This window comes from Perca fluviatilis, chromosome 8 (assembly GCF_010015445.1).
Source record: "Perca fluviatilis chromosome 8, GENO_Pfluv_1.0, whole genome shotgun sequence".
NCBI lineage: Eukaryota > Metazoa > Chordata > Actinopteri > Perciformes > Percidae > Perca > Perca fluviatilis.
The window spans coordinates 39,774,152-39,787,221 of NC_053119.1; the positions used below are offsets into that span (position 1 = coordinate 39,774,152).

The 13,070-nt window shown below is 42.4% G+C and overlaps 1 protein-coding gene across 1 annotated transcript in view; it reads right to left on the bottom strand.

The window, feature by feature from the left end:
- The window catches only part of lrp5 (low density lipoprotein receptor-related protein 5), a 70,282-nt gene that overhangs the window by 15,961 nt on the left and 41,251 nt on the right, over positions 1 to 13,070 (bottom strand). Inside the window, 1 exon segment of the mRNA XM_039807586.1 lies at positions 86 to 302. Within this exon segment, the coding sequence (XP_039663520.1) occupies positions 86 to 302 (217 nt within the window).

Below are 13,070 nucleotides of genomic sequence, written 5' to 3' on the forward strand. Positions count from 1 at the left end.
CGTCTTTGTGCATGCTCGTAGATGGCGCGCCCTCCATGGAGGCCCGCCGCCACGGAGTCGCCGGCCAGTATAACTGAGGCTTTACCGTAAGTCTCCGTCACTTTAGTGGCCTTCAGCCCCATTAAATCCGGCAGCTGGTCGATGATGATCTCCCGTACAGCCGTGGCTTTGTGGACCCTCTCGATGCTGCGTCTCTGCCAGTCGGTCCAGTAGATGTAATCCCCCAGCAGAGTAAAACCAAAGATATGAGGCAGCTTGTCCTCCAGCAGAGTCTGTCTGTTACTGCCATCCACGTTTATCACCTGAGACGGGAACACAAAGACCAGAGACTTTAGAGCTTTACCGAGGCTGGCGTGCACATTTATTTTCTCAGGTGTTTTTTATATTTTACTACATTGTTGTTGGTTGGGTTATTCCTGATTTTTATCTGCTGTTTTTCTGGAAAGCACTTTGTGACCTTGATAAGAAAAGTGCTATAGAAAATAAATTATTATTATTATTATTATTATTATTATTATTATAATAAAAAGCTCATTCGTACAGACTTACATTCAAACTGCCAGCTAAGATAAGATAAGATAAGACAGACTTTATTAATCCCAAACTGGGGAAATCCCCTTGTTACAGCAGCTCAAAGAAATTCACACACATCAGAATAATACAAATACACATTGAATAGACACAGGAAAAATATACAAAAAGTATTATTAGAAATAGAAAAAACAGAAGAAGAGTAATAATAATAATAATAGTAATATGTACACTATTAACACCGTTATTATAAACAGACAGGTAAAAAAAGAAGAAAAAGACAAAAAATACATATACAGATATACAGATGAGATAAGATGTGGACAAGTAGAAATGGCATATTTCACAGTAGGAGGTGACACAGAGTAATAAATAAATACATTTGCATAGTGCAGAATATTGTCAAGCTATGGTAGAATACAATCGTTATATTTTATAACTTTAGGGAGAAGAAAAAAAAACAACCTGGGCAAGTAAAACACTTCCTCTAATGTCCCAAAGACACCACATCCCCCAGCTGACCCTGACCTTTGACCTCCCACTTCCATCCAGGGAGTAACAGACGAGCTGCTGCGACCCAGAGGTGGAAGGTAAGAAGCTGGGAGCGTGTTGGGAAGGGAAGAGAGGAGCTGGTGGAAACAGGATGGAGGGAAAAGGCAAAACATGGGAATGTCCACAGGAAGTTACGTGTCCAAATGTGAACAGGAATAACTGTCTTCAGAGCAGGACAAAATAATGTAAACACCTGGAAGGGGAATTCCACCCACTGTAACATTACAGTATTCCTTTCACTGCAAGTTGAACCTGACTCATCTGCAACCCATCCCTGGTCTTTATCTCGCTTGTCTACAGTGAAATGGGACTGGAAATAAAGAGGAAAGACCTGAACCGGATTATTCTAAAGAAAATTGAGTTTGTTCAGGGTATTGAGTGAGTTTTTGTTACCTTATTTGACAGAAATCTATGCATTTTCCTGCTATTTCTGGCAGTTTGATAAACAAAAATGTACATTATGCTTTAATGTATCCATCTGAATGGAAAGTCAGAAGGACCCAGAGGGTGGCGACATTCAGCCCTCTGATGACTGAGAGAGCTCCACCAATGCAAGAAGACTGTGTTCTATATTATCTTCGGGTTCTTAAAATGATTTATGTTATAATGGAATATGGCAGCACGCGAGTGGGCGCGTGGATGACATTTCATGCCGCTCACGCAAAACCAGAAGAAAAACATCAGAGGGTGAAGAAGAAGACAAAGTAGGGCTGGGTAATACTGTGACTTGGATTCGGTTCCTGAATGATTTTTTTTCAATTACAATTTGATAAAAATCCATTTTAACCAACTACATGAGCCCTGTCTCTGTGTAACGTAGAGTTTTTCCTGCGTGTCTCCGCGACGTGTAACGTTAGACAGACAATCACAGACATTATTAGATCTTGGTAGAAGCATGCTGCGTGCTGATTGGCTCACTGATTCTGCTGAGATTTACTTACCTTAGGTATTGAAATTGTGTATTGAATGACGAGGCGTTTTGCGATACTCGATACTAAGGAGGCGATTCGGTCGGTGCCTAAAAAGTATCAAATTCGGTACCCGGCCCTAACGCAAAGACGCCAACAAAAACGTCTTACTGGAGAGACAACGAGATTCAGGAACTTCTGTCAGTAAGGGCCGACACCGAAATCTGAAGTATTGTTCTTCTTCTGAAGAAATGTTTCTTCATTTGCTTGCGTTTTTGTCTTTTTTGCAGTGCGCTGAGCTCTCAAGGCCCCCGAGAGAAAATGAAGAGAACAACTTCACCACTTTGACAGCACACACAGCAAAACACAAGCACATTTAGAAATCCACCCAACACAACAAAGGCATTTCTGCAAAATCAGTTGTGAACAGTTAGACTTGAGATATGGAGGGCAGACTTTAAAGAGGACATTTCAGAAAACGATTGTTTGTCCTCATGTTTCTTAAATTTGTAAATCCACTTTTTTTCCTGGTCTTACATCACAGTAAATGTATGCTTGAGGTTTTGAGTATTGTGCATTCCGATACAGCTGGAGTCAGCAGTTAGAAACCAAATGGTAGACCAGAAGATGTCTCAGTATCTGGCAGAAATAAGAAATAAGAGTCTAGAAAACTAAAGTGTCACAATGCACAAAGTGGAGCTGACTGAAAGCCCCCGTAGTTTTGGCAGGTTCGTGGATCCAACAAAACCATTACCACTTGCTTCACTCACATTCCTGACAGCCCAGGACAATGGCATACGTATGTGCTGTTAATCAAACACAGTGGGAACACACAGAGGGAGCTACTAGCCTTCACCAGGTTAACACAAGGACTAATGCAAACTCGCCTCGTCAGCTATCAGATCTAAGGAGCATTCAACCTAGATGAGAAGTAGAGCTGAGCCTGTCTCACGTCTCCAGCTGTCCTTTCTCTAAGAAACTCAGAAAGCAGCTGATCCCAGATCACAAAGCAGAATGAAACCAGGACAGATTGAAAGCTGCTTGGAGTGCGAGTTCCCTACAAATGTAGTTTAGAGATTACTGCAGTTAAATCATCATTAACATTGTCAGTAACAGATGGAGACACAACGTGGTGTCCACCAGAAATGTCCACGTTGATTACACATGGCATTAATACACACAGAAATGCAATTTCTTACAACTTGAATCTCTGTTTTGTGTGTGTGTGTGCGTGTGTGTAAATCAGTCACAAGGCATCTATTACTAGGCCGTTGAAAACTGATACAGGCACCCCTGCCGACAAACCCCCCCCGGGTGTGTGTGTGTGTGTGTGTGTGTGTGTGTGTGTTTCCACGAGCAGAAAAAGAGCTGCAATTGACAAGGCTGCAATTAGAACTGGTGTCCAGCCCTCCTCCTCACCGCTTGTTCTATTACTGGACTGGCGTCGACTGAAATAGACACACGCTTTTATTTTCAATACACTACAGTCATCTGCAGCCTGCGTGAGTGTGTGTGTGTGTGGGTGTGTGTGTGTGTGTGTATTTATGTATCTGTCTCTCTGTGTCTGCCACACTGCTTGAAATGCTTCAGTGTGGCATGCCAGAGATTTCAACAAAAATGGAAGGAATTCTGTTGGACAGTTAGTGACAGTATATGTGCACAACAACAGATAACATACAACATACAGTATAACAGTACAGTGTATTGGCCAGGATTAAGATGCCAACAGGCTTTTTTCCAAGTTAAAGCACAAGGAAAGAGAAACTGATTCCTCCCCATGGTGAAACCACAGGCCAATCTATGAAGTGTAAGTGCTGTCCTTGTGTTTATCTTTCCTGCTGTGGTCTGGGTCCGGCTGGATGAGTGCTGGAGGGGCTATGTTCAGACTCACAGTAACACTGCACAGACGGCTCTGGCAGCTTTTCATCCAGCAACGCACTGCGTTTGCCAATCAAATGCATACATGCACACATTTCCAGTAGATTACTTTGTTAGTAGTTATTCTAAAGCAAGTATATCTCTCTATATCTATCTACTAGTCCGGACCAATGGAAGTAGAGCTGAAGATCTGATACCGGGCACAATACCAGGGCCTCTCCTAAGTGGAATGCAGCCATCATTAATGGGTTTGAATACACCTGTGCTTTTCCTACCATCACATGTCAACATGTCTGCCGTGACAAAGGTCTATAGAGTCGGAAACAAATCGAGAATCTTTTGTATTGTGTTTTTATTTTTTAAAGATAGTTTTTTTGACGTTTTTCGGCCTTTATTTGACAGGACAGCTTAGACTTGAAAGGGAGAGAGAGGGGGAATGACATGCAGCAAAGGGTCGCAGGTCAGAATTGAACCAGCGGCCGTTGCAGCGAGGACCAAGCCTCTGTAGATGGGGTGCACACTCTACCAGGTGAGCCACCCAGACGCCCCTTTTGTGACAATTTTTAAAATTGGTGCTTTTTCCTAGAATCAATATTTTTTTATGTTTACCAATGATTGACCTCAATATTTTCTGTTATGTCTCATGATAGATTGTCTCTAGAAGTATATTATTCAACTTTTGTTTCTGTTAAAGAAGGAAAAGAAAAGCGCAATACTCAATACTATACAAACACAATACAAATCCAATACAGAGAAAGAAATTTTGCCTTCAAACCAGAACACAGAGTCAAAATACACTGTGATGTACTTCCATGGAAAACAAAAGGAACCGACTGTAAAGAAGGAAGAGTTTGATAAGAGCTGACAATGGATTTTACACTGACTTCATAAAACATTTGCATAAACATACCACAGATGTGATTTGATTCTGTCATTAAGTATTAACTCTGCACTCTTTAGATGCTTCGAACCCAAAGATAATATAGAACACAAAAAGTGGAATTAGTCTTGTCGCTGTGATGAGGAGCAGTGCATCCAGCGATCCATTTACTGAAAACTCATTTAAATACCCATTCAGAGGGTGGGGGGGTGAACAAACAGAAAAAATAAACCGTTCACTTTGATGGGCCTCTGATCCAAGGGAGGTTCCTGACCCCTCCACAAAAAACCTATTCATTTATCACTGGGACACAATTAGACATGGCCATCCCAGTGAAAAGATGGCAGAGAGACTCCCTTTCTCCGCCTCTCCTCTTCTCTTCTCTTGCCCGCTCTTTCTCTGCACTGGCTTTTTCAGGAAGAATTTTGCACTGGGAGTGTGATTTTTTTTTCCCGTCTTTTCTCATTTTGGGTGTGAGAACGTCTCATTTCTTGATGGACATGGGTGGGGGGAGACAAAAAGACAGAAAGAGCGCAAACAAAAAAGTAACAAAGGTCTCATCAGACACGCAGGGAGAAGTCAGACCGTCACAGGACACACAAACACACACACACACACACACACACAGATATTCTCTGATAAACATAATGAAACATACAGGGTGAATGGAATCCTGTAGAAATCACCCAGAAGCCGACAGCCTCGCACCAACCAGGGATTCACTGAAACCTTTGACTGCTTACAGTGGCTCCATATGCAAAACTCCAACCTGCTTCAACTCATTCACTCACTATTATTTCCATTCTGAAGGACTTTAGTAGTTATAAACTACATCAATTCAAGCTCCGGGAGGCTTACAGAGAACTGATGTAGGTTTGTAACTAAAGACTATCTTCATTAGTCACTCATCTGTCAACTACTCTTTAGATGTGTTGATTGGTTGTTTAGTCAGAATACAATCATAGGTGCAACGTACTGAAGGGGCTACTTCTTTGAAATGTTGTAGGGGCTGCAATTGAGTAATTATGTTCCACCCAATAAGACAAATAAAATAGTTTTTCAGAGGTTCTGATGCGTTTGCAAATTTTCACACTGTTCACGCAGCTCAAAAATGTGATTCATTTTGGAGAATTAGAATCATAATCCTATCAATTTCAATAGGGCCTTTGACGTCCGACGTCCATGTTCTGGCACTAAAAAGATGAATACATTTCCCAGTTTTGCTCAACCAACAGTCCCAAAGAGTTTGAGTTCACAATGATATGAAGCAGCAAACTCTCACACAAAGAGAATCTACAACTAGAGAAGGTTTTTCATTTTTCTTTAAATAACGCACGTTAGTGATTAGCCAATGACTGAAGTTGTTGCTTGTTCATTTTCTATCAATCAACTAATAGATTATTTGCCGGATCATTTCTACCAAACTTATGTAGACATGAAGACGTGCTCTCATTTTTGCCTAAAGCCTAAATAAGAATTGTTTTTTAAAATGGTTACTTTTCTAATGGAATAAACACGACAGCGAGAGTGTGGGCGTGTAGATGACAGTTTCATGCAAAACTGGAAGAAAACAAACATCTGAGGGTGAAGCAGAAGGATGATTTACAGGAAGGCGGCACCTAAAATGTCTGACTGGAGAGACGACAAGATTCCGGAACTTCCGTAAGGGCCGACGCCAAAATAGTCAAATTTGAGGAACGGAAAGAGACTCGGTGACGTAGTGTAATCTGCCTCGCGTACTGTCTGCTGCACGCTCTTCCAGGAAGTGAGAGGGAGTCTGACATGGACAATCTCCTGTTGTGTACTACATGTGAGAAAGGGAAGATCCGGACAAGGTCTGGAGCTGACTCTTAGGACATAGTCCGGAGTTCATATGAGAAAAAGGCTTCAGAGAACTCTCATGCTATTTTTAAAGGCTAACTACCATATTTTTCAACCTGGATCCTTTTTTTTAAAGATAAAACATCAGAGAAATTGCTTTTGTTAAAGCCATCAGATAAGCCATGTAAATAAACAGTCATTTTAGCATTGTAAAATACACTTCATTCAAAGACGATAGAAACTAAATAAAACTATGAAAAGTCGCGGCCTGTACATTGCAGTCCAGTCAGTGGCTGCCGGTTACAGCGTTCACGCTTAATACTGGACCAATGTAAAAGATTGTTGTTCCCATCAGTCACTTACACACAAAAACATAGGATAAAAATAGTAGTTACCCTTTAATAAAAATGGGTTAATTTCCAATAATGACCAATTAAATAGTAACCAAAAATATTTAGCAACCCTTAACATCTTAATTACCGGACCCTTATCCTAATCTGTGATGCTCTGTGGTTAGAACACACACCCATAAACACGCACACAGCGCTGCTATCGGTTTCCTACATAAGCAAACAGAGAGCGTAAAGACACCCCGGGAGTGTTTACTTATGTGTGTGGGCGTTTCATAATGGAGGAATTTCTCAGGAATGTGCAACCTTAGACTAACCGATGCGTGGCAGATGATACACAGTAAGAAAACTGGTTGATAATAAGAGCAGCCACCACTGAGTTCCAGTTGCTTTTGGCTGTGGCTGCAAATCTATCTTTTTCTCTACCAGTAACCTTTAAATGCTGATAGTTAATCATTTCCTGTCCGGTCCAACATATTATTAGATGTTGTTTAGTATGCTAATACTACTTCCAAACAGAACTGTTCATGTTCTCTGGTTTCCTGATTAGGTACTTTATGTCATCTTTAAAGAGTCCTTCTTTAAATCCACTTTATCGAGTTAATAAATGACATGTACAGTAGGGCTGTCTTCGACTCGATAAAAACTTGATTTTGTCAATTAATTAATTAGTTGATTTAATCACTGGTGAAATATCAGCTCTGTAAAACTGAGTTTCTCTACAAAGAATCATGCAAAAGCATCACTTTAGATCTTGTGTTTACCAGAGATGTGCTCACAATTTTCTTGGAAATAAATCATTCAGCATGAAAAAGCATAAAAAATGACTAATCGACTGAAGAAATCTTAGTCGTCTAAGAATAAGACCACTTTATTGAGTTGATAAATTATGTATGTATGTGCAGTCACGTTATTAATCTATGTATTGATCCTGGTCCCATTCTATACTGTTCTTTGCCATATAAGCTATTTACTTTTTTTCCCAAAAACAATTCTGTCCACTTGATCCCGGAAAAATCTTGAAAACCAACAATGTACCCTGAGACACTCCCCCACCCCAGAATTAGAAGATTATGTCACGTTCACACACACACACACACCCCGCCACGGGACTTATTAATAGCATTCAACTGTTAACAGTATGGCGTATGGAAAGACTGCGAGCAGTAGAAATACTACAGTAGTAGTAGTACTAGTGAAGTCACTGTGCTTTGGGGGGGGGTGCGGCGTATCAGAGTTCAGAATGCATTTTTTGAATCAAGTTAAAAAGGGGTGTTAAGTTACTCTTCCAACACTGTGTCATCTGGTTCACAGGTAAAACATGCCCCGCTTATGTAACAGTTAGAGGGCGTTGTGTTATAGATAGCAAGATGCATTGGACAGTATATTGGCAGAGACATGAGGCAAACAAGCGCCTCAAAGGTCAGCCAGAAACGCACAGAGAGAGGAACACTTTAATGTAACCTCAGGAGATACTGAAACACAATTTTATTTAATTTGTTTAAATCTGCAGGAAAATCGGCGTGAAAATCTGTGCAAACCTGGGCCTGCAGATTCTGTGTGGCCCTGGTTATTAGTAATAATATGTAAGGCCATTTAAAGCTGTAGTTGTATAGAAAACAAGATGACTTGACCTCTATTGTGTGTCTCATGCACATGGGACACAACAGAAATAAACACACACAGCTGTGGGCGAGTAGCTGCTCACCACAACAGGGCTCAAATCAGACCACAATAATACCATTCTGATAGTAGACATAAGGTCAGCCCCACAATGCACACACTCACACAGATGTGGGCCAGAGGCTGAGCTCCCAGAGGAAATGAGACATGCAGCAGCTACTGTCACTTTGTGGTAGCAGGGATGGAGGAGAGCATATGGCATGGAGACAGACAGGGAAACAGGATGGGAGAAACAGGCAGGAGAGAGAGCTGGCAGGACACTGTGGAAACTCTGAGCAACAACAGGTGTTTCTGTTATTTCTCTAACCTGAGATCTACACACACACACACTCAGGATTTATGGAAACATGTCAAAGCAGTGTCAGAAGCGCAATAAGTCATCATGTCATGACTACGGCTGCAACTAACGATTCATAGTTTAATACTCAATTCCAATTGGTCAATTCCGACATGGGTCCCCATTGGGCCAAGGACCGGTGCCGGGCCGCAAAACATTTGCTACCAGGCCGTGAGCAAACGATATGGTTTGGCAAGAATAAAAAATGTAAATATAAAATGTTATAACATTGAATTTGCCTCGGTCTGTCTGTGCTGGACATTTCCCCACCCATGTACTGCACCCAAGACATGATGGTAAGTTGTTGTTTTTTTTAAAGTAAAAAGAAGTAGACCAAGAACAGAACCCTGTGAAACTCCACTTTTAAGTCTTTCAAAAAGATGATTATTATCATTAATAATAAAAACACATTGCTTACTGCTGTTAAGATTTAGCAGAAATTGTTCTGTAAATAATGCACACGCATTGGAATAAACTCACTGTGTCATATACAATCTACTGTACATAGCATAATAGAGTCAACTAGAGCTAAGCTCATAGAGCATCTCCAGGTGGTTGGTCAAACTAGTGAACAGACAACTTAGTTTGCTTGCTGCCTTTCAGGGAGTAGGAGCTTATATGTGTGTGTGTGTGTGTGTGTGTGTGTGTGTGTGTGTGTGTGTGTGTGTGTGTGTGTGTGTGTGTGTGTGTGTGTGTGTGTGTGTGTTGCCTGCTCCATTATCACCACTGCCAGTGTTTTAAAGAGAAGCTCCAACGTTTCACAAAGCCATCCCAAATCGTCTTTCACGGCCTTCACAGGGGATAAAGCATCAGGGCAGCACAGAGCCACTCAGAGGCCAATGTCCACACAAAACTTAATTTCTTATCTTTTATCTAATTGATCCATTCAGCTATGCACCATTTGCCAGGCAGCTAGAAGAGGCAGAAAAGACCTGAAACAAACCACTGATCTTCACTGTTGTTTCAGGAAAAGCACTGAAAGAGAAAAGTCAGGTTTGTTGTGTCAACATCTATATGATTCAGTTGTAGATTTAATTAAAATGCCTTTCTCCTATGTACAGTATATGTTCTAAAGTTATTCAGCACACCACATGCCCTGATGCATTTAGTCACAGGCTCACGCTGTATGCAGTATACACTATATTTATAGTTAACACAGTCCAGCTTCAAAACAGTCCTAGGAGGGAAATGTTGACCTCTAACCTCCTGGCTTGCTGTCATCCTTGTAGAGCTGCAAAGATGAATCGATTAATTGGCCAAGGCGGCTGATATAGTGCAACTGCAGGCTATCACTAAGCTAACAATACCCTGTGTCTTTAGCTGCATGCTACCAGCCGGTACGCTAACGTTACCCTGTGTCTTTAGCAGCATGCTACAAGCCGGTAAGCCACACTGTTGTTGTTTTTTCGGAAGTGCGCAAGTAAGCGGGGGTGAAGAAAGAAAAAAAAATAGTTGAAGAACCGCAGATCTTGCTTGTGATTTTAATCAATTTTCAATTTAGAGTTGAAATTGTGACAGCCCTATTTACCCCTATGTAATCTTTACAGAAATCCTGACACCCCTACTGAAGTATTTTTTATTTGTGTTCATAGTGTGGCAGGAACCTGGAGCACCCGCAGCAAACCCACTAGAAGGAAACTAGAAGCAGCACCAGGTCCGGGTTTGGACCTGGACCTGCTCCCTGTGAGGCTGCTGCTACATGCTATCGATCTTGATGTAGCTGTTGTTTTCTGTGTAAAAAATAGGCGGAGTTTTGTGAACTTGTCTCTGCTTCTCCTGTTTGACCAGCATCTCTGCATTGAACTTGTCGGGGCGTTTCGTCTCGAGTTTCAGGGACTGGGTTTTGGATTGGAGGGCCTCGTTCTCCCTGGTCCTCAGCTGCAGCAGAACTCGGAGCACGTCCACCTGATCGTGGAGCTCGTCCTCACTCTGAGCGCTCAGCAGCTTATGCTGCATAAATGAGCTTTTTTCAACTCGCAGCTTCCTGCTCAGCTCCAGGATCTGCTGAAGCAGAGCTGCATTTTGCTGGCACAGCAACTCCTTCTGAAGCGCGATACTCTCGCACTTTGCCTTTGCGGCGTCGAGTCGACTGTTCAGCAACTCAGTTTCACCGTCGTGGAGCTTCTGTTTCAGGTGGAACACTTTGTCCCACTCTTCTCTCAATTTCTGTACCAGCTCTTTGTGAATAAGGCTTTCCTGCTCCATCTCCGAGGCCTTCAGCTGCTCCTGCACTCGCAGAGATTTTACCTCTCGGAGGTTTCCTCTGTGCTCCTGACTTTCTCGTAGCAGGGCATCATATTTCTGACATATGGCCTCCATCTCAGCCTTAACTGCGTTGTAGTTTTCAGTCAAAGTTCTGAGTTTTGTGGCAAGCTCTTGAACATCCGCTTCGCTGAGCCTCTTTTTAAGCTTGATGGTTGCTTCATATGCGTCCATCACTTTCAGCATAACCTCCTCCTGCACCTTCATTGTCTGACGCAGGGAAGCGTTTTCCCGCTTCAACTTCTCTTTCTGCTTTTTCTCCGTCAAACGCATGATGTCCAAGTACTGGACTGTAGGTTTCAGGGTCTCAGCTTTGCTCTCATGCTGTTGCTGTTTTGAGTGGATCAAGTTATCACCGTCTTCTCTCTTGGAGGTCTCCACACACTCCTGGATACACAAGCTATGCTCAGATTGAAGCTTTGCGTTGAGCTCCTGAATGTTTGGTCTCAGGGCATCAATCTGTTGCCTCATGGCCTCTTTTTCTGCCTTTAGTTCGTTACATTTTTGCTCAAAGACTTTTAATTCTTTGACGGTTTCTTTAAGCTTGTGAATGTTTTGCTGCTGGGATGAAATCTGTCGGCTCATGGCCTCGTTTTCTTCCATCAGTACAGTAAACTCGCCATTCAATGAGTTTCCATCTTGCAGCTTTGCGTTGAGTTCCTGAATCGGAGCTTGAAGGGCTTCTATTTGTCGACTCATGGCCTTCCTGTGTGCCTTGTTTCTCTTCTTCTGGTTCTCTATTTGTTGGAGCAGTGTCTGGTGTTCCTGGCGTAGGACCTCGTTAGCGCACGGTTGTCAGTAATGTTCTGCATCTCCTGACTCATCCCTGCTGTCTGAACACCCATCAGTACCAACACTTAGATGCGTTGTGAAAACCTGTAGTTTTAAATTGTTATAGTAGTTACAGTGTAGCAGTTGTAACTGTAGTCAATACGTAGACGGGGCTTCCTTGTTGAGATTTTCTGATCAAATCAGATTATATTGTTAGCATGGTTGCTATGTAAACAGAACGCTGCATCAGATGTAACCTGTCTTTTGTGATTTCATAATGTTAGCAAGGTGAGAATTCCAGAACTTCTAGAAGATTCTTGATGGCCCCGTTTTTGGGGAAGTAATGTTTGGCGGTACGTGGGTATTTATCATGGCTGTGTTTACTACTGTTGCCAGGCAGCCTGCTTCCCTTTGTTTCCCCTCCCTACTTCTTCTCTACTACTTCTTGCTGATTCGCAGATTATTTTGTACCCCTCTGGCATTTCGGGGGAATACTGCAACAATCAATGCCTTAAGCATGAACGTCTTCGTGCACGCTCATATCTTGTGCGCCATCTACAGAGGCCCGCACCACGGTGTCGCGCACGAGTACATAAACAAAGATTTAGCCTGTTCAGCTAGACGGTTACAGAAACAAGACGCAGGAAAAGAGACTAACTATTGAAACAAGGTGAAGGGCCTAAAGCAGGGGAAATTCCACCATATACGCCTCCGTACTCCCACCTCACACACACACACACACACACACACACACACACACACACACACACACACACACACACACACACAAGCAAGCAGTTACCATATGCCTCAGCAGTGTGATTGAATGGCGCTACACACACTCAATCTGCATAATCACAACAAAGCAGCCGTTTTGTGTGTGTGTGCAGAGAAAGCAGTACATCAGTCAATGCTAACACTCTCCAACACATTCATGCACACACACACACACACACACTCTTCTTTTTAAAAGGTGGGGGGGTGCGGTAACTTCAGAGGGTTTTTTTCCACAGAGGAGGGGGAGGGGTGCGAGGCTGCAGAGGGGGAGTCAGATTTCTTTAAAAAAGACTTGAAAACACAGATCTAGACAGAGAGAC